At 57.0% G+C, this 20376-nt stretch overlaps 5 protein-coding genes across 5 annotated transcripts; 1 reads left to right on the top strand and 4 right to left on the bottom strand.

Moving 5' to 3' along the window:
* Positions 1-3332: 3332 nt before the first annotated feature.
* B0I36DRAFT_240147 (uncharacterized protein) lies at positions 3333-4713 on the top strand (the record flags this gene model as incomplete). Its single annotated transcript, XM_046149737.1, has 2 exons — positions 3333-4036; positions 4107-4713. The coding sequence occupies 2 exons, from the start codon at positions 3333-3335 to the stop codon at positions 4711-4713; spliced, it is 1311 nt and encodes a 436-aa protein (XP_046014831.1).
* A 983-nt stretch (positions 4714-5696) lies between these two features.
* Positions 5697-7393, bottom strand: B0I36DRAFT_83711 (uncharacterized protein). The gene is made up of 3 exons (XM_046163430.1): positions 7184-7393; positions 6021-7103; positions 5697-5907 (listed from the first exon to the last, which is right to left on the bottom strand). The coding sequence occupies exons 1-3, from the start codon at positions 7218-7220 to the stop codon at positions 5900-5902; spliced, it is 1128 nt and encodes a 375-aa protein (XP_046014830.1). The 5' UTR covers positions 7221-7393; the 3' UTR covers positions 5697-5899.
* A 1034-nt stretch (positions 7394-8427) lies between these two features.
* B0I36DRAFT_372610 (uncharacterized protein) lies at positions 8428-12951 on the bottom strand (the record flags this gene model as incomplete). The annotated part of the gene is made up of 6 exons (XM_046160133.1): positions 8428-9890; positions 9963-10747; positions 10806-11573; positions 11628-11864; positions 11923-12610; positions 12696-12951. 6 exons carry the CDS (start codon positions 12949-12951, stop codon positions 8428-8430), a joined length of 4197 nt encoding a protein of 1398 aa, XP_046014829.1.
* Positions 12952-14123: 1172 nt separating this feature from the next.
* On the bottom strand, positions 14124-15438 carry B0I36DRAFT_316844 (Pre protein translocase Sec Sec61-beta subunit, eukarya). The gene is made up of 4 exons (XM_046153090.1): positions 15255-15438; positions 14843-15047; positions 14564-14659; positions 14124-14491 (listed from the first exon to the last, which is right to left on the bottom strand). Exons 1-4 carry the CDS (start codon positions 15255-15257, stop codon positions 14457-14459), a joined length of 339 nt encoding a protein of 112 aa, XP_046014828.1. The 5' UTR covers positions 15258-15438; the 3' UTR covers positions 14124-14456.
* A 966-nt stretch (positions 15439-16404) lies between these two features.
* On the bottom strand, positions 16405-17893 carry B0I36DRAFT_239773 (uncharacterized protein; the record flags this gene model as incomplete). Its single annotated transcript, XM_046149715.1, has 2 exons — positions 16405-17269; positions 17328-17893. 2 exons carry the CDS (start codon positions 17891-17893, stop codon positions 16405-16407), a joined length of 1431 nt encoding a protein of 476 aa, XP_046014827.1.
* Positions 17894-20376: the final 2483 nt, after the last annotated feature.

Here is a 20376-nt window from a genome sequence, read left to right as displayed (position 1 = left end):
TATGGATACTACAGGCTACAGGCCAGTCAAAGGCTCGCAGAGTACCCAAAGATGCCCAGGGACAATCAAGGCCAACCCAAACTTCCGCTGCCATACTGACCAGTTCGCTTGGACACTTTCGCGGCCGATGTGGAATGCGACTGGGGAAAAGCATATCTTAGCGAAGTATCGCGAGAAGCTCGCTCGCCTGGTTGTTTCCTCTGCATCCTACATGCCTCCAGCTCAATAGTAACGGCATCTTGGAGAAGGCTGGCGGAGTTGTCCTTGTGCATAGAGCGGGTAGTCTTTCCGTCACTGGATGCGGATGAGATGTTGGCACCACTAGCAAGGGAGGCCCTGAGACATGGCGGGGGGAGCCCTGCTGATCGCAGCACAGCGGCAGAATCATACAGTGGCCTAGTGCTGATCTTCTATAACTTCATTGTTCGTCATAGCTGTTACCGGTATTGACGGTGGTTTCCCTGGAAAACAAGACTTCCGAGTATTGGTGGCTGTGGACTGCGAGGAAGCATGCGGGTCAGATTCATGACGAAGCGTCCATGACCCACCCGCGACGTGAGCGGAATCGGTGATATTGAGACTTGAGGACACGACGCAGATTCGTTGGGAATCGAACAGGCGGCGTGCAGGCCGAGGAATGGCGTGCATCGGCTAGTGGCATCCATGAGAGACAGTGCATGGCGACATGACCTGGTGAAGCAGTGCTCTCTTTTGAGTTTTGGAGCCACAGAGTGGAGGGAGGGGAGACACGAGGGAGTAGTGTCGCGCTTGTCTCCGCCAGCAACAGATGTTTGTGCCCAATCAGGGCAACAGGCCGGGATTGTCTTGACAAGCTGAGCATGCGTGCCATCGAGTGTCCAGGGATGCCAGTGACACTCGAGGCGTGCGTTCCGACCAACCCTCGTACCCTCTGCCCACAGGATGCATCGTGCACATAGGTTGCTGGCCCATGGCGAAACCACGACTGCGGCCACGGTCGCCGATACTTGGGACCCAGCTGCTCCCGCTGACGGCCATTGGGGCATTGTCGTCGCCTGAACAGAAGGCGGGCTGGAAGACGTGGACAGGGGTGAGATCCATCCTTGGAAGGCGTGGAATGTTTCCATGGGGAGCCCTGTGGCGGGGTTCCACGCATGCCGGGTCTGCGCGCAATGCCTGCCTGCCCAGGTGCCTGTGCCTGCCTGACTGCCTCACGGTGCTTGCCTGCCCGGGTGCACTTCCAATGCCGCTGGCCAGTGCTCGGCTGGGCACGCAGGGCGAGCATCGCGTCAAAGCTGCGGCACGCTCACGTCGTCGAGCTTGGATCATGACACTCAAATCATGCACCGCCCTGGAACCAGGGCGCATGGGCAGCGGGCACTGCGATCCAGCATGACATGCGCCTACATCCTGGCAGCCGCCCTCTCCACCTCCTCCGCCTTCTCATCCTTGGGCCCGGGCCTGGCGTGCGCCGCCACAAACCCAGTTCCCTTAAGATTCCGCCCGGCTCGTTTCTTCTCGCACACTGTCTGTCTATCCCGACTCGGCACTGGTCTCACTCGAGTGGTGCACGGCAGAAAGTGCGCCGCCGTGTTGCGCTGGGCCTGCCTTTTTCTTTTTCGGTGCTCTCCAGGCGGCGGCGGCCTTGCATTGTCCCTCGCCAGTCCCTCGCGCGACACCGGCACTCGGGCCCAAGCGTGCTTGTCGCTTTTTTGTTTCGTCTCTCTCCCCCCAAGCCCTAATCATCTGATTACAGTAGGCCTTTCGACAGTCTCGCGCACGTGGCATCTCTGTTACACCTGCGCTCGCACGGTCACGTCTCCCGTCATCGCCCGTTGTTCTTTTGTCTTGGGCTTCGAGTCAACCCTTGCCTCGCCCACAGCTGTAGCAGTAGCGTAGCGTCCCCAATTGATCCATTGCCGTGCCAGCCCGTTTTCGGCAGTATCCACGAGGCCCTGTCCGATTACACAGCACATATTGTCGTCACAGGTGCCCACTTGTGCGGGTTTTATTTCCCAGGATCCCCGTGGTGCGGTGCGTGCAGCGGCTTGACTCCCCCAGTGCCAGAAGCTTGCGCAGGCCAGCCTCTGTCTCCCTCTACCACACCACCACCACCACCTCCTCCTCCTCCTCTTCCACCCCACCAGCCGATTTTTTTCTTATGCATTCCGTGGGTCAGATAGCTTTGTTTCTCTGATCTTCATCGTCTGTTCTCCTTCTTCCCGGCGTCTCCTCTCCTCTGCGACTGTATTCCCTATCCAATTGGTCGTCTTGCCGCCTGTTTTCTGAAAGTGAGTCTCTTTTTCATTCAAATCTTCCTCATCGTCATCGCCGCCTGTCCAGCCCGGCCGTACCGTCCACCTGCCTATCCCACCAGCACTTCCCCATGGTACCTACTGTGCGGTGCTGTGCTGCCACACCACTGCTCGTCGCCATGCCTGCCTGCCGCCAGCACCAGCCGACGGTCGCCTGCGCTGCAGTCCAGGGTCCGTCATCCGCTCTATGCCTTATGAGCGTTACCAGCACCGGATAAAGCCCCGGCAACGTCTCGCGCAATCCTCCATCGACCACGCTCCTCATCGGCACATTATACGTTATCACCGAAGTCTGTCGCCACGTCTTCGAGGCACCAGCGAGGCACTGCTGGCACAAGCTCCTCTGGTCATGCGACACCACGGAAAGCCATCCGACCTCGGAGGCTTGACCACAGCCTCTGCCTGCGCAGTGCCTGGTGCAGATATTGGCGTTCTTTCAGTACGAGCGCCATACGCGAGCTCGACAGCACTCGCGACTTCGGCGTTGGATGTGTCGATAGCTACCAAGCTTGCACTAGTTTTGGCTGCCTCCACAACTGGCGCATGACAGGCTATGCCACGACATTCTGTCGCCTGATCCGAGATGGCCGCTGGCTTGGTCGTTTTGGTTGCTGCTCGGGCGGAACAGCTGGGCTCTATTCACCAGCATGATTGTGGATGCGCGGATCGCCACGCTGGCACACTCACTGGACGTTCACGGCCTGGACACTCGCTCGGCGCACGTTCATCGCTTTCGGCTGCGAACGCTCTCCATGTGGTGAATACGAACAACGTTCTCTGACAACACTTGCGAAATAGGTTACAGATACCCCGACTTTCGTTGCGCGACAACTTGACGATTCGGTTAACGAACCTGAGCGCTGGCGTTGGTTGCTGATCTCTAATTCGAAGAATCTGCAAGCCAATTCCCGCGTGTTTTCCGCATATTTCTCGCGTCCCGCAATATCCGAGCACCTTCCGCCTTTGATCCTGCCCCCCTTGTACGTCATGTAACGATCTCCGAAACCCGACAGTGACTGACTTCTTGCTAGTTTGACCATGGACGGATACGGACCCTACAACGGCAAGCCTGCCTCCAACGGCTCCGGCTCGCAGGGTGACAATGGCTCTCAGGGAGCCGGTGGTCCCGGCGGCCCTCCTTCGGGCCTTCCCATTGCCCCTCCCAACGGCCAGTCTGGCGACAACTCCGGCTTCCCTAACCCGGACGCCGCCCGTCAGACACTCTGGATGGGTGAGCTTGCTGGCTGGATGGACGAGGGTTTTATTCGATCCATTTTCCAATCCGCCATGAACGAGAACGTCCAGGTTAAGATCATTCGGGACCGCCACTCTGGCAATGCCGGCTACTGCTTCGTCGAGTTCTCCAACGCCGATGCTGCTCAAAAGGCCCTCCAGCTCAACGGTACCCCCGTGCCTAACACCGATCGTGTTTTCCGCCTTAACTGGGCATCTGGCGGTGGCCTTGTCGACCGTCGCGATGATCGCACTCCCGAGTACTCGATCTTTGTTGGTGACCTTGGTCACGAGGTCAACGAGTTTGTGCTCGTCGCACTCTTCCAGGCTCGCTTCCCCTCGTGCAAGTCTGCCAAGATCATGACCGATCAGCAGACTGGTCAGTCTCGTGGCTACGGTTTCGTCCGGTTTGCCGACGAGCAGGACCAGCAGCGCGCCCTCGTTGAGATGCAAGGCGTTTACTGCGGTAACCGTCCCATGCGCGTGTCTCCTGCTACTCCCAAGAACCGGTAAGCCTCCAGGAATCGCAGGGATCTCACCAGTGCGGACGTGGTATGTACTAACATTTCTGTGCCGAAGTGGACACCAGGGCGGCGGCAACCAGTTCAACCAGTTTGGCGGGCACCACATGATGCAGCCTCAGGCTCCCCACGGCGGAATGGGCAACAACTGGATGCAGCCTCAGCAGCAGCCGAACTACGGATACGGCGGCCAAGGCCAGCAGGGTCCTTTCAACCCTCTGGCGATGAACCAGTTCACCGACCCCAACAACACGACTGTCTTCGTCGGCGGCCTTTCCGGCTACGTCACCGAGGACGAGCTTCGCTCCTTCTTCCAGGGCTTCGGCGAGATCACCTACGTCAAGATTCCCCCCGGAAAGGGCTGCGGCTTCGTTCAGTTCGTCCACCGCCACGCTGCTGAGATGGCGATCAACCAGATGCAGGGTTACCCGATCGGCAACTCGCGCGTCCGCCTCTCGTGGGGTCGCTCGCAGAACAACTCTGGTGTAGGCACTCCTTACCGTCCTGCCCCGCCTCCTCCTCACTACTGGCCCCCGGGACCTCCCGGACCCCCCGGGCCCGGTCCGTTCGGCGCTCCTGGCTTCGGTGGTGCTGGCGGACCACCTCCTTCGGCTGGCATGGGCCCTCAGGTGGGTGTCATGAACGTTGAACCTGCTCTGGTCTGAACACACTCGCTGACCTTATCTGTGGACGCAGTAAACCTCTGATTGCAACGACCCTCGCATATTGGCGTCTCGCGTTGTGGCGTTTCGGCACGCTAATTTGATCTTACTGCATCAACAACTCTGGTTCTGCTTCCTGCCCCGGTTTTCGCCTCCATGGTCAATATTTCCACGGTCATATGTTGATTCCAGCTTGGCGTTGACTGCTATCATTTACACGAGAAAAAAAAGGTTGGCGCACAACACGGGATCAGCTGTACGATTGCATTGCTAGTCACGACGACGACTTCTCCTTTCCTACAATTTCCTTGACTTCGTCTCCACGAAACTCTTCTTCCCTTGAAGCCCGACACGACCGAGATCAACGATGCGCCTTTCTTACTGCTGAACGCCGGATCCTTTTGAGAAGCGACATGTCCAAGAATTCAACGTTTGCTACGAAAAGTATGGCTTTTTGGGTCTTTATTATCGACATGGTTTCCACGGGTGCAGTCCAGGAGTCTCTCTCTTTTGTTCCAGGTCGAGAAGAAAAAAAAAACGGAGACATCTAGTTTTTGATATTTGCGGAATGGCGAAAACTCAAATTTGCTTCCGCGCGAGATATCCCATTTTAGCCTTGTAGCGGGATGGCCTGCCTTTGATCCTGCGTGCTGCCTTGCATTCCTCAATTGTTGACTGTTTTAGAGTTTTCTGCATGCCTTCTATTTGCTCGGCTCTCGCCATGCTTTTGACTTGAACTTTGTTTTGATTTGGCGTGCTTTGCCAGCTTCTGACGACGCTCATTCTGATTGTAGGAGAATCATGAATACAAGTGCTAGGTTTAAGAGATGATGACGATGCTGACAATAAAAAACAAGACGCCTAGGATCCCGGCCGCAACCTGATCCCGAGTTCTCGAGACAAACGGGCGTACAGACGCTTACAGTGCCTTCTCCGTAGCTTCACAAAGATGACCTACCACCTCGCAACACTCCCTGCGATAATACCTTTTTCCTCTCAGTAGCGCACGGCATACACCGATAGCGGCGACACCGCTTCATTCCTGTTGGGGCCACCGGACGACGGCCACGGCTGCGAATCTTGTTGGTCCTGTTGTTGTTGCTGCCGCAGAAGAGATGGCGACGTCGGCGACACGGGAAATGATGTCTGCTGGACCTCGGGCGAGGCCTGTGATGCGTGCTGTCGCTGCTCATATATCTGCGCTGGAGGAAATCCTCGGTTGTTACCACCAGCACGCCCAGCGGCAAGGGGGGCACCAACGGACGCGGGCGTCTCGTAGCGCGGGACATAGTATCGATGATCAGACTCACCACCATCACCGCGGGGATACTGCGGCTGCTGCTGCTGCTGCTGGCGTGCGCCGCCGCCGCCGCCGCCGCCAAACGCACCACCATACACGTTCCCACCGGTATACGTCCCCGGGGTGACCACCATGTCCCTCGGCTTCCGGCGCTCCGCCCGGCGGGCCTTCATTCGGCTGACCTCGCCGTACACCACGGCCGCGAGCCACACGAGCCACACGACGCCCGCGATGACCGAGTACGCGATGATGTAGTTGGTCGTCCCGCCCGAGATGTGCAGGCCCAGGCCGCCGTTGATGATGCCCAGCGTGATGGCCAGGCGGCCGAGCCAGATGTGCACGTGGCTCCAGGCGGTGCGCGGGGTGTACGTGCCGGAGCCGTTGGCGCCGTTGTTGTTGTACTCGCGCTCGTCCTTGGAGCCGCCAGGTGGTGGGGAGGGGGAGGAGGAGGAGGTCACGGTGCGGTCGCTGTCGTAGTTGGCCGCAGCCGCCGTGCGGGCGGCGGCGCTGGCAGCCCTCCTCGAGGCGGCGGCGGAGTTGCGCTTGTACTTGATGTGGTGGACCACGCCCGTGAGCGGCTGGAACAGCAAGACGACCAGGACCACGAGCCCGATGATGAAGTGGTAGTTGATGCTCTGCAGCTCGAGCAGCGACGTGCCGGGCTCCGGGAAGGGCAGGCGGATCGTGCTGACGAGGTATATCCCGATGCCGGCCGCGGCAATGTACGTCGCGTACCCGACGGTCTGGGTGACGGCGTGGGCGAGCCAGGCCGACTTGCTGGGCACCACGCGGATGAGGATCGCGCCCAGCGGGAGCAGGGCGACAAAGGCGATGCTCGCGAGGACGCCGTGGATCACGATGAAGCGCTGGGCGCGCGAAGGGTCCATCCCCAGGACCGAGGCCGCGAACTCGGACGGGTCAAAGGTTGCCGGGGGCCATGACGAGTACGGGCCGTTGTTGAAGTAGTTGTTGCCGAAATTGCTGCTGCCGCCGTTCGGACCATTGAAGGGGAACCCGTTGGTGTAGTAGGCGTTACTGCTAGATTCCCAATCGCCGCTTGATGCAGGACCGCTAGCGGACACTATGGTGGCTGCTGGTTCGAAGAGAGTGAAATGGCATTAGCTTGTGTGGTTGACAGAAATGTCCGACTTCACGAGCAGTGTCACGGCTTACCAAAAGCTGCCATCAAACGCAGTGCGCGTTGCTCCATGTTGATTGTTGTCTTCCCGACCTGCGGTCGTAGCGTTGGGATCTTGCACGAGCAAACAGAAAAACGATATATAACTTATCACGACCAGTGTCGTACAACAGAGTGGTGGTTGCTCAAACACTTCTCACGACATTGGAGGAGAAAAAGAAAGAAGTCGAAGGGCTGTCTGCCATGGCCAACTGAGAGGAACAAGTGCAATATCTACTCTGATCCTCATGCAACTCAAGCCACCACGGGCTCTATTCCGTTACACAACATGTACAATGCACCCTGGCGGAGAAGCACCAAGACCGGTAAGCCAGAGGTGATCGACGGCCCTTCGCCCACCAAACATGCCGCCCGCCCGCCCGCCACTCTTGGCTCAAGCCTTTTTGAGCCCCCCAGAAAGCACTGCCGCAAGCACAGAACCACCATTATTTATTCGTCTTATGCCAATACCCGGCCGTGATGGGGACTGGACGGGGCCCCAAAATTACAGCAGGAATAGTCAGAATCCGCTTATCAAGCAGCAGCAGCTCAGTTACTGCCGAGCGTGCAAGAAGATGACTTTTCCCCTTTGTGTTGAGTTACCTCAGCGGGCGTTTGTGTCAACTATCCGATGACGACGCCCTGTCAGATCAAAGGATCGTCTTTGACGCAAGCGCCGGACTTGTTGTTGGGGATGTGCGCCGAGCCGCGTGTGCAACCCCTCTCTCTCTCGGGGCCGGCGGCTGCAAGCGAAAACCTCCGACCACCGTCTTGGCCGAGTTTGGATGAGGAGATCACAGCCAGGCATTTAAATCGACAACCACTTGCTTGAACCCTATCAGTTTTCCTTGGTTGGGTTAGCAACGAGACAGCGTTCTCCTTCTTAATATCCACTGTGCAGCCTGCGCATTGTTTGAGAAACTTTGCTTACTCTAGTCTGCCGTGTACCAAAAGTCACCCACCTAATTATAGTGCCCAGCAAACGACAAGCATGTGCCTAGTCGCCACTGATTTACAGATCTGCTATTTCTCCCAATTTAGCAATAGTTGGGAACAGGCATTGGCAGTTCACCTGCGCTATCGTATGTACCATTTCTGCCGCCTTGATAATGGGCGCACACAAAACCAAACAATCACGACTCCCACGTTGCGGGAATGATATCTCCGGCGCAAATCAGTGAGGTAAGGCTCATTTGGCATCGCAGGGCTACAGTAGTTCTAGAAATCTTACTGCGGCCGCTCAGCTTGGCAGCTCATGGGCATCAGTCGCTTTTGATCCCGGGCCCGAGCCAGACCCCGATGCCCCAGCGCCACCGCCGCTCCCACTGCCGCCACCGCCGCGTAGCTCCTGCCACTCTTGCATCGACCTCTCAATGGCCTGCTTGAGCTCGTCATCGTCCTCATCAGCCTCATCCCCGCCTGCCTGCTTGCCTTTCTGCTTGCGCGCCTGCTCCTCTGCAAGACTTTGCTGCTTGACATACTCCAACACTTTCTCCTCGTCAGACTGCATGTTCTTGCTCTGCGCGAGTTCCTGCTCGTGGATTTTCTGCGACTCCTCGAGGGCCCGCCGAAGCTCTTCCTCGTCTTCCTGCGGCGGCTGCTGTTCCTCCGCCTGGGATGCCTCGATGGCTTTCCTAAGCGCCTCTTCCTCGTCCTGGGCACTATCCACGCCCTCAAGCTGCGCCGCATGCGCCGCCTCGGAATCAGCGAGTGCCTTCTTGTAGTCTTCATCATCGTGCTCGTCGGAGTGGCTGCGCTCTGTCCGAGACCTCTCGAGAATCTCCCTCATCTTCTCCTCATCTTCCTCGTCCTCTGCCTCGTTGTCGTGCATGCGAATCCCCCAGCTTTCATGGTCTTCGTCGTCGTTCATGCTCATCTGCACCGCTTGCTCAATCAGATTCTGATATTCTTCATCCGAAATCGCAAGGTCGTCAAATACGTTCGCATGCGCTCTCTTGTCGTCAACTAGTGATCTTGACGGAGGTTGGCCAGTAGACTGCTCCGCTGCCGGCGCGCTGGCACCAACAGGGCCCTGCGACACTGACGTAGCACGAGTGTCTCCACGAGGCTCTGAAGAGATGATGGAAGCAGCTGCCGAAACCAGCGAGCTTGTGGATGCCATGGCATGCGATCTCCGTCTGAGTAGTGCAACTCCAGAGCGTACAGCCTGCTCGACACGCGCATCCTCGGCAGCGTCGCCGCGGGACGTTTGCCGGATAGAGTCGAGGATGGCTCGCTCAAAGACGTCATCCTCGTCTCTCGAGAACGTGGAGCTCGAATCTGCGAGGAGCGTGCCGTAAGAGTAGGGACCATAGGGACTTTGTCGAGGATCTCGCTGTGACTGCGCCACGCTCCTCTGGTCGAAGAAGGAACTCGTTGAGGCAGAGGCAGAACCTGCAGGCGGTGGAGAACCAGTGTAGCTGGGTGAAACTGGGCGAGACGAATCCGGGCTTGTATCTTTGCCCTTGCCCTTACTCTTCAGCCTGTCCTTTTGCTTCAGTGCGTAGAAGCTCTTCAAGTGCGACTTTTGCACACCCCAGCGGATTTCAATGTCCTGACGCTCTTCAGGAGTCGACCAAAGCAGCTCGTCGTTGCCTTGCCAGATACGTGACGCAGTGATGTAGTTTTGGGCGCTTTGGGCGAAGAGTCCCCGGATCTCGGCATGCACGCCGGCCATGGTGTAAGCCGGGATAGACCAGAAGGCTAAGTTGTTGTGTTAGCTTGTGTCCTTTTGTGGCATGTCCGTCATCACTTTTTCGATGTGTCATTGCTTACCCGCGCCAGACTTGAACACCAATCCTCCAATGCCTTTACCAATGCCCTTCATCGCACCAACACCGCCTTCCTTGGCAGCTCCTCGCATCGGTTGTGTCACTAGGCCAGAGATGCCATCAAAAAGACCAAATCCAAATTCCTTGCCAGCAACCTTCAGACCGCTGCTGAACGAGGTCACCTTCTCGGTCGGGCGGATCGTATCATCATTGTATAGTCTCGGTGCGTTTCTGAACCCACGCGCCAGGCCCATGCAGAAGTTCATGGGACTCTTCATGCCTGTGGCCACAATGTTGTTGATGCCCTTTGCCGCGTCGAAAGCCTTTTCCAGCCTCTCTGGGGTCAGGCCTTCCGACTTCGTGACAGATGAAGCGGCGGCGGCTGAGCGAGACGAAGAACCACCAGCGCCACTCCCACTACCAATCTGTGTGCTCGACGGGCTCAAAGTCGACTGTGTTTGGTCGCTCGATTGGATTGTGCTGGCAGGAGCGACTGAAGTCTTGCTCGCCGTCTCGGCACCTTCGGATGCTGTGCTGAGCGTGACCTCAGATGGACCACCGCCCATAGAAGTAGCGCTTGCGTTGTTCGAGGTAGTAGTCGCAGCATCATCGGTAGTTTGATCCTTGTCTGATTGTTTCTTGCCTGCGGCCTTTGCGGCCTTGAACACATCGCGAGGGATATCCGCAATGGACATGCCGATGCTACCAATATCTCCCAACAAGGCTGCCGAACAGGCTGAGATTGGGTCTGTGGGATGGTCCTCAGTGCTGTACTCCTTTCCACGGAAACTGTTCGACGGCATTAGTGCTATGCTAGCCACTTCAGAAAGCATCTTATTGCACTTACAGTTTGAGATCCGAGTACGTTAGATACCCCGAGTTCACGAGATGTGTAGCAGCCAGGGCACTGAGGTGACAGGTCGATCGGCGGACTCTCCAGACAGCGACTCTGCTTGGCACTATCGAGCATCGCAGGCTGTCAACGTCGAGGTGGTTGTGGAAGCACTGGCCGCCAACATCTGCGCCCTTCTCTTCTCTAATCTTCGCACCAAGCTCTCGGGCCCGCTCCAGAGTCTCCGGCTTTATGGCCACCCGGATCGCTTCCGCCAAGGCCGAGGCCGTCAGCTGCTTGTACGGGATGGGCTCTGGTCCGGCACCAGCTCTGTGGACCATGGCACCCCAAAAGGGCTGATCACCAAAGAACGGCACTACAATAGTTGGCTTGCCAGCGTTGATTCCAGCAGCTGTAGTTCCAGCGCCGCCGTGGTGGCATACGGCAGAGACGTGCTCGAAGAGCCAATCATGTGGCACGTTCCCAAGCATGTATACACCTTCGGGAATACCCACCGAATCGGCTCCCAGGCCACCCCATCCCTTAGAGACAAGAGCGCGGACACCAGTTTCTGCTACAGCATCAAAGATCATCCGAGTGAGTCCGTTGGGGTCGTCCACGACAATCGACCCAAACCCGATATAAATGGGTGGGGGCCCTGCCTTGAGGAACGCGTCTAGTTCGGGATCTGGTGTGAACGATGACGCCAAGTTGAGGAAGAAGAAGCCTGCGATATCGATGTGGTTGCCCCAATCTGCCGGCTTGGGAATCAAAGCAGGTGACCTGGTCCATGTCAGACATGCTTGCTTCGAAAAGCCAAGGAGAGGAGTCACTTACCAGCAGTACGTATAAGGGATCCGCAGACGAGTCAACACAGCTGGCGCCCATAGCAGGGACAGTGGCTCGAGGTCGAGCACCTTTGTTCTGAAGCGATTGATCACGTCTCCCAAGCCTTGCCAGGTCATCATCTCGACTAGAGCGTATGACACATAATTTGTGGTGACTGGGTCAGTGTTCGAGGATTGAATATTGGCAAGAGGCTGAGGAAAGGCACGGGTTGGCGACCATGGCATGCTTTACAATCTGTCAGCCTGTCTCTCATCCACAACACTCTTGAGAAATGAGGACTTACGTGAACATGAGATGCAGTGGAACACCCAGCTTCTCCGCCACGTGGATATGCGCAAAACTTGGTGGATTGGCAATGATTGCATCTGCAATGAACGGCCTGTTCGTCGGCTCATCGACCTCAAACTGTGGCATGGTAGTTGGATCATCGGTTTTCGAGTGGCGGGGGAATCGCGGTGCGGGCCCAAGTCCCTTTCCGGCCTCTATACACGACCGCCAGCAGCCAAGAACGATTTCCTCGATGCCCTTGCGCCGCTTTGTGATCTCGCCGTTCTTGAGCGCGTCCACGCCTGGCATGAGACCAGGATTCTTGACCATGAAGGCCATGAGCTCCGCCGGGTCTCCGCCAATGCTGAAGAACTCCAAGCCCGCATCTTCGACAAATTTCTCAAATGTGGGATGAGTCGCAATGCGTACGCGGTGTCCATATGTGTCTCTGAGCACTTGTCCGAGCGCGACGAATGGCTGTACATCGCCTCTGGAACCGACGATCTGGATGACGACATTGAGCCGTGGCGGGGGTGTTTGACCCGGATGGCCACCGAGGCTAGGCGGAATGTAGGCCGGCGGGATGGGCAATAGGTCACCGGGAGTAGTCCGGTCCTCGACAAGCTGATTACGCAAGGCTGGTGCAATGAAATTTGCGACGTTCACATTTGTCTGGTTGATGTTGATATTAACACGGCCATCATCTAGATGGCAGGTAGTGAGTCAGCTCTGAATACTCCGATATAACTCAAAGCGGGCAGCAGTCGATCGGGAGCTCTTCCATCTCACCTGTGATTGTCGCACCGGCATCAAAGCCAGCCTGGTGAAGGGAAAGCTGGTCATGCTGCTCGCTGTACGCGGGCGGGACCTGCTCGGAGGCACCAAGCTCAGGGTGCTCCGGTAGGGGACCCTGGCCGTCCTGCGGGGTGAAGTCTTCACTGACGACCACGCCAGGAGCAGATGCGCTTGCAGACTGGCGTTGTTGCTTGCCGCCCTCTCGCTCGCGCGCGGCCTGCGCCCTCTTGTCGTCGAGAATTGTCGGCATAGCGAGATGCTATGCGCACGAGCAGTTGTTGCACGAGTCGCTGGGCAGCTTCTTGGACGAGGCAAGCAGCAGCCAGGAAGGAGACCACACAAACTCAGAGCTGCGTGCGGAGACGTAGCAGAGTGGTGTTTATTTGGTGGCGTGGTAGGCCAGGCATTGACTCAAGATGAACTGGTTGTAGGCGCTGTCGTTGTCGCAAGTGCAGCGCAGTCGTGGTTGGAATAAAGTAGTTGATGCAAAGCTAGGGATGCATGTTCTAGGTGGTGCGAATATCCTTACGGGCTACAGAAACAATCTGGAGCGAATGACTTCCAAGGTCGATGTGTGAAGTCGGGGGAGGAGGTTGGCACAAGCCTGTTTATTTGCGGCAGGGTTGGAGCTGCGATCTACTTAAGGGCCATGACGACGTCAACGGGCGGCGGGTGGTTGAGGTACCAAGTGTGGAACTGCCAGGACGAAACCAGCCCGTGCCTGACCTGGTCTCGCGCTGGAGGGCGCCTGCTAGTAGCTCAAAACCACCCTCTTGGAACAGCTCAGGTGCGCTTTCACGAGCTTCGATCTGGCGTCCATGGTGGGGTAAGGGGGCCTGGCTGTGAGCTGTCTTTCAGGGCCTGGTGTGGCTGCCTCATCTCTGTTCCAGTATGCGGTCGCAGACACTCAGCTTCCATCTTGCACTCTATTGGCTGCTTCATACCATTGCATAATCGGAATACGCTGGCGGTGCCGAACTTGTCACCAGGCAGCCACTTTCCAGATGTCGGTGCGTGGTTCTGTTCCACTTCAAACAGCTAATGCAAACGCCTTCTGTGGAACGAGGATAGTCCGAAGAGTGCGACGATTGCGAGCAGTCTGTCCCAATCCGCTGGGGCACTGCGAGGGTGGTATCAATGCATCCAAAGCCCGCTTGGCCCGCGCCAGGCTCCTGTAATCGACCCCGCAGACAGCTACCTCATTCCTTTCCCTAGAACGTCGAGATATCCATGTCGACCATGTCACACGTCTGCCAAGCGAGGTCGGCTTGATGTTGCATTGTTCCTCGTTTGGGCCAAGGTTCTTGACCCGGCCCTCGACCGAGCATCAGTGGACAATGAGCAGTGACTCCCTGCTCATGACCATCCAGAAGGTAGGCTGTATGAAAACACAAAGCACTGGAAGGGCGCATGCTGCGTAGATCACGGCAACAAAACAAAACGGTATCTCTTTCTAGCGTAAATGGAGCCTGCCTAGGTGGCCTGTTATGATACAGTAAACGATTGTCGAGCGCTTGCGCCGGATCCTTCTGTGTGATCAAGGCACACATTGTTCCCAAGCAGACTCCCCGACCAGCCTCCGGGCCTGCTGGCTTTCGATTAGTCGTACGAATCGAGAGCTCTCGCACGTAACTTGCGGGCTATTAGTCGTGTTGTTGTGTGGTCCGGCTCTGCTCCAGACAGAACCAGAGAGCTTACTGCAGAAGTCTCTGGTGATGTGGATTTCGGCACATGGTGATGATTTTGGCATACTGCTTAGCTGGAGAACCGGCGGGTGACCTTGGCAATGACTGCAGAACACGTTAGCCTTGACGGAACGTAACGCTGCGAGGAATGTCGCGATCAAGAGAAGATGAACTCACTGTGGAGAGCAACAACGGAGAAGATGAACACTAGGGACAGAACGAGGACGACGACCGGGTCAACCTTCAAGCCAGGAGACTCGTCTGTGTAGAGCTCTGTAATCGGGGGGAAGAACATGAAAGGTCAGCGTTCAGTCTACCCAGAAACAGGTCCATCAAGTCCCAGAAGCGGTCGTTTTGAAATTGCTTTCTTCGTCAATTGACACTAAAGCCAGCTCAAGCAAGAGCTTTTGCATGCTTGGGACAGTTGGGACGTCGGCGTCGTGTAGAATGACATACTGAGCATGGTGCTGCTTGAGCCGCCGGCGCCAGCGGCGCGCGTGCTGCTCGGGCGCGCATTGGCAATCTTCTCCTTCTGGTCGGCAGCAGCTCTCCGGCGGATAGCTGTTCGCGCGCCTCCAGGGGCGGCAGGGGATGACGGACGGCCGATGCTGGCACCAGTGGCGGCAGGCGAGGCCACGGGCGATGAGGCGCGAGGGGAAGACTGCAGCACGAAGATGTCGATGGTCAGCAAGGTACGCAGGTGTCAATGTGGCATTGCAAGTGGTTTTTCCCCCGTACGAGACGGTTTGCCGAAGTCGTGCTGTTGGGATGAGCTCGTCGGCTTCAAGAACTACCGTCGCCGCGCCCGTGGGGAGTAAGGGGGCTGGTTGGCGCGAGGAGGAACGCTGCGAATGCGACTTGCACGTACCATGGCGAGGACAGAGATGGACAGGTAACAGGGAAGAGCAGAAGATCCGGTAAGATGCCGCGGACAGTGGTCGAAGGAGCGAAACTGGAGAGAAGAAGAGAGACAGAGGTCGCGTGGGTGTGGTGGTGATGCGCCTTTGGAGTTGCCGACCCAAAAAGCACCTCAGGGTCTCGCTGGCCCAGACATTCAATTGAGGACACGACAGTCAGACCTGGTGCCGGCGGCTGAGCAGGAGCTCCCGACTGCAAGTACCTTGCGGCGCATTCTGTGGTGCTGGGGTACCTAACACAGTTACGGCAAGCCTGGACCCGTCCGTGCACGGCGGATCCACCACCACCACCGGCCAGCTCCCCTTCGCTGCTAAATCGACCCCGGACTCGAAGCTCCACAGCAACACACGCTCGCCACTCCAGTGCCAGGTAGCCGGAACAACAGTCGTCGGGTGCTTGAGCAAGTTATCCGCAGGATGTGGAGGAAGCTCCAGTACTTTCATTGCACACATCACCGTTGTTTACAATCAGCAGTCGTGAGTGAAAATGTTGATTCAAGCTCGTTGGGATCTAGGATAAGATTCCCCAAATTTTGAATTTCATGGCAAATGGCAGACAACTATGGACATATAGCCAGCCAGCCAGTGTGTCAAGAGGAATTCAAAGAAAAAGCCATGCCATGGTCATCTCCTTTAGTGTTCGTGGTTTTTCCAACGCAGTTCATCTGACCATATGCTAATATCCCAGAACGCCAGAGCTTGTAATCCCAACCATGAGCGCAGCTGACGTGCGCGCCAGCAACCGATGCTCTTCAAAGCCCCCGCAACGCTGTGCCATGAGTAAATGTGGATATATCCTGTACGCCGGTGTTGTGTCTTTTCCCAAAAAATCAAAACGACATAGAAAAGTTTTCGAATCTTCGATGACGACCCGGCTGTGCGATGACGTCGCTCGGATAGTAAAGAAAGCGAGGGCAAGGGAAAAGTCGTGCGTTTAAGTTGTGCTGCCATCTAAGGAAAGCCAAGATTTGGAGCGGCTCCTGTGGCGGAAGAAAATTATATAGTAGTGTGTTGTCAAGGAAGTGAGTGTTCATGTAATGAACGAATGGCAGAATGTGATACGTGTTGTACATGGCATTAGTCGCTTGAGCGATGGTTCGTTCACCGATGCGAGGGATCTCTGGGGTCGTTGTGAGGTCCGTGGCGTCGGCCATTCTCGTCCCGAGCTGCAAGCCAGGCAGCATTGCCGCTGCCAAGTGCCGGTTGCTCGGCAGGTACTTTCTGGGCGTCGCTTGAAGATGTGCGCACATGTGGCTGGCCGTTGCTGGAAGTGGTGTTGGATGAGCTGGGGACCATTCTGGTGACGGCTTGCGTGATTGAGGCTACTACGTAGCCACGCAGCTCGCGTTCCTCACGAGTATCTTCTTTCTCGAGTCGGAACCTCTCGTCTTTGTCGAGATTGGCTCTCCGTATATTCCGAATTTCTTGCATGACGTATAGTAGGACCTGTTCCGGACATCGAGTCCGTTCGAGGGAGTGTTCTGTCTTTCTGACATAGCGGCGGGTTACGTCTGTTGCGCCGTCGGCGCCGAATGCAATGCAGTACGACATTTGTTTCCCCCAGCCTTCAGTATAGAGACGCGGGTTGTCCCATGCCTCCTCGCAGGCGTCGACATGAATCCATCGTTGCTTGTGCTCAGAGTAAACCTCGGTCCAAAGGTGATCTTCCGCACTCCAGACCCAACGTACACGTCCGCCAACAGCGCGACAGAGCATGCTGAAGCAGTTTGACCACTCGCCAGCGCGCCCCCTCCTCGTTTGGAGGAGTTGCCAGACGTCGCTGTACCGAGGGAATCTTTCGTAGGCTTGGCAAGCCATGTTGGAGCATTGATAGAGCTCAACGCGGAGGGCACCGCGTGCGGCCTCCTCCGCCGTTGGTTGTGTGATTCCCTTGGCTACGGTGGGAGAAATGCAGATTGGGCAGTTAGGGTTGTTGACCCATGTGAAAAAGGTACGCTTGAACCATCTACAATCACAGTTTAGTTGCGGACGAATTGAAGAGAACAAGGAGCGGCACGACATACCGAAGAAGCGCACGAATCACACAATCCTGATAGCCCCATTCGGGTTTCCTGCCATCACCCATGCTTTCGGCTTGTGCTTGCAAAAGCTGGCATTCCTCCTCGGCCTCGCCGTATATGCGGTCAAACTCGATGGTCTGGAGCGCTTCGTCGAGAAGCCCTGGGTTCTCGTACTTCGTTGGTGTGGCCGATAAAGAGATGAGCATGTTGCGGAATTTCTGCGACTCTCTGTCGTGGGCCGCTGGCGGCGTTGGAATTAATGGAATATGTCTCAATGAAGAATAGGACGGCGGCGTTGTAGTTTGGGCAGATGCCTGCTCATAGGTGTGGCTGTGCGAGGATGTCGGACGCTCGCCGGAAGGCGTTGTCGGTGCTCGCAGATGGGATGATGATGAACGTTCTCTCGGCTCTGAAGCGCTGAGGTGAGTTGAGCGCCCGCTGCGTGACGCGGTAAACTCTGTTGTTCTCTTGGTCCGCAACAGGCCTTCGAATTGAACACGCAGGTCGCGAGCCCACTCCTCGCCGAACTCGCCTTGCCCATTGTCGGACCGTTGGCGATCAGCAGCCATGATGGTGTGTGTGCCTTTAGAGCCTGGTGGATGTCAAATTGTGCAGGGCGGAAGTCGTGGTGCTCGTAGTTTGGACCGCGGAGCCGGTCGTCCCGTTGGGTTGGCGAGGATGCGAATGCTGCTGCTGCTGCTGCTGACGCTCGCCTCTAAGTGATGCAGCCGAGAAGCATCCGTCAACAAAAGGCTGATGTGTTGGCAGTCATGCTATGTGGGAATCCGACCAGGTCGTGTGCGCTGCCGTGTCGCGTTAAGGAACGTGTTGTCGTGCGGTTGAGATGGCTCGAGGGCTCGTGTGTGGATGGATGGGGTATGGAAAGGAAGGAAAGAAGCAGCAGGCGACAACGGTAGGGTGACGGCTGCCCTCAGGGGGTCCCGGCAGAGACGACGGGTAGCGTGCTGCTAGTCTGGGGCGGGCGGGCGTCGCAGCTGAGTGCTGGGCCTGGGAAGAGGGGACAGCAGACGTACAGACGGACAAGCATCAGGCAGACAGGTAGACAAGCAAGGCAGGCAGGCAGGCACCTGTCCTTTGAAGGCGCAGCAGTGCGTCGAGAAGGAAGGGGGGGGGTAGCGTCTCGAGTCAAGCGGGCGAACGAGGAGGGCGGCTGGGCGGTATGGCAAAGGGTTGCGTAGGCCTTGCAGTGCCAAGCCTTGAGGCGACGCAACAGGCGCAGGCATTGGCCAGCCGCGAGGCCAGATCCGCGTCCTGCCTCGTTGCACCCAACGCACGCAGTCCCCGATTGCGTGCAACACTGCTGCCACTCCCTCTGCCCGTGGACCCGAACGCGCGTCTCACTCCGTCGCCCGCTCGCTGTGCTGGCCCCACTCTCTCTCTCTCTTGGGCCGTCCGTCTCGCCCCTCGCCGTCGCCGTCGCCTCTGGCGCACGCTCGCCCGTCACCACCATGCTGATTCCAGGAGGTGCCCCTCCAAGCCGGGCTTTCTAATTCTCTGCCAAGCCTTGACCGGCAGAAGCTTATGTACAACTAACTGCCTGCGAAAAGGCGCTGCGCGGCTGCATCTCGACTTGGAACCTCTTGGGCCGGGCCTTGGTTCCCCACGGCCGACTGCAGGTGGAAATTGCACTTCCCGGCGGCCAGCTTGGTTTGGATTTACCTCTCTGCACACCTAGTTCGGCCTTCCAAGGTTGGTCTTCCCAGCATGCAGAGTCTGGTTGAGATTGAGAGCTTCAGAAGCCCTCCATCTCTAGGTCATACTGCTGACAATTGCAGACCAGATCGCACGCGGCTTCCAGTACAGACCCATTCGCCAAGGATATCTTCCTGCAAGTATGAAACTACACCAGACCTGCCAATCTGGCTTTGACGGAGTGGAGTTTCCAGATCGCGCCCTCCACTGCGCCTGGCGGCGCTGCCTTGCCTCGTGGGTCACAGCCCCAATCGCCGCAAGCTGCTCACAGCCTCAAGACCCTCAAAGAGTACCCGAAACAATGGCGAATGGCTCGAATGGCTGGCCCCCTTCCCCACTCTGCAATGACAGGTTCTTCGAGATGTTGAGCAGGGAGGCAGGGTTTCCGAACCGAAAATCCCCATCGGTGGCGGCGTGATCTGCGTGTCAATCAGTATCTGGCGGATCATCACTTTGGCTGAAGCCGGCAGCCGTGCCTATTTCCGGCCCAGTACATCCCCGAAATGCCAATTACCCTCAATTGGTGCCAGCACTGGTGCAAGCTTATCTGACGAACCACGACACGTTACAGAGTTCCCTCGCACTGGAACAAAACGACGCTGACTGGCATTACTTTGCGGCTGCTGCCTGATGAGCCTGTGCGCACGTATCTGCAGACGCACAGAAACTGGCGTTGAGGTCGCGTTTCGACCTGGACTATCCTTTCCAGCTTTGTCAGGACCCAATGAAACGAAATTATGATCTTTGCTGCGACGCAGAAAGCAAAAGATGGACCACCGTTCGGTAAAGGCGGATGCTATTGCCCACTGAGACTGTTTTCCACTGCACCAGTTTGCAGGCAACCCAGGCGACTTGAATCCATGATCGACGCTCATCAAAAAAACCATCCAGTCCCGGGACTCATGTGTGTCTACCAAAGACACTTGAACTCTAGTACTAGAATATGTTTAGGTATCAATCCGTGCTCACAAACACATCGTCAGGCTTGCAGAACCACACGACTCGCCAGCACAGTTCTGCTTGAATGGTTGACGACTGCTGCCGAGGAGGTCTGCGGCTCCAACGGCGGAGGAGTGGCAGCACAGTCTAGAAGGCGCCACCAACAAAGGGGTGACACTTAAGCATCCACTAGACACCTGGGTTGCGCGTCCTCTGTCAGACTCTGGAGGCACTAGTCCTATCCTGGCCAGCTGTTCGCGCTTGATTGGTCCAGCTTAGCGACCTCAACCATTCACAAGACATCTGGATCCCCACTTGGTGCCATCCTCGATCACCATCGACGTCGACATCGATATTAACCCCTAGGCAGGGACTCTGAGCCCATTCATCCTCATCATTC

The sequence above is a fragment of the Microdochium trichocladiopsis genome (genome assembly GCF_020744255.1).
Source record: "Microdochium trichocladiopsis strain MPI-CAGE-CH-0230 chromosome Unknown B0I36scaffold_3, whole genome shotgun sequence".
Lineage (NCBI taxonomy): Eukaryota > Fungi > Ascomycota > Sordariomycetes > Xylariales > Microdochiaceae > Microdochium > Microdochium trichocladiopsis.
The sequence above is the reverse complement of the archived record's forward strand: the minus strand, read 5'-3'. Positions and strand labels throughout refer to the sequence as shown.

Bases quoted from the DNA above. Each gene is read 5' to 3' on its own strand.
- B0I36DRAFT_83711 (XM_046163430.1), bottom strand. From the start codon at position 7,220: ATGGAGCAACGCGCACTGCGTTTGATGGCAGCTTTTG. The intron at 7,104-7,183 runs GTAAGCCGTGAC...TCTTCGAACCAG, and splicing joins GCGTTTGATGGCAGCTTTTG to CAGCCACCATAGTGTCCGCT.
- B0I36DRAFT_316844 (XM_046153090.1), bottom strand. The intron at 14,660-14,842 runs GTATGTCATTCT...CCCCGATTACAG, and splicing joins CTCAAGCAGCACCATGCTCA to AGCTCTACACAGACGAGTCT. The intron at 14,492-14,563 runs GTGAGTTCATCT...CGTGTTCTGCAG, and splicing joins CTCCGTTGTTGCTCTCCACA to TCATTGCCAAGGTCACCCGC.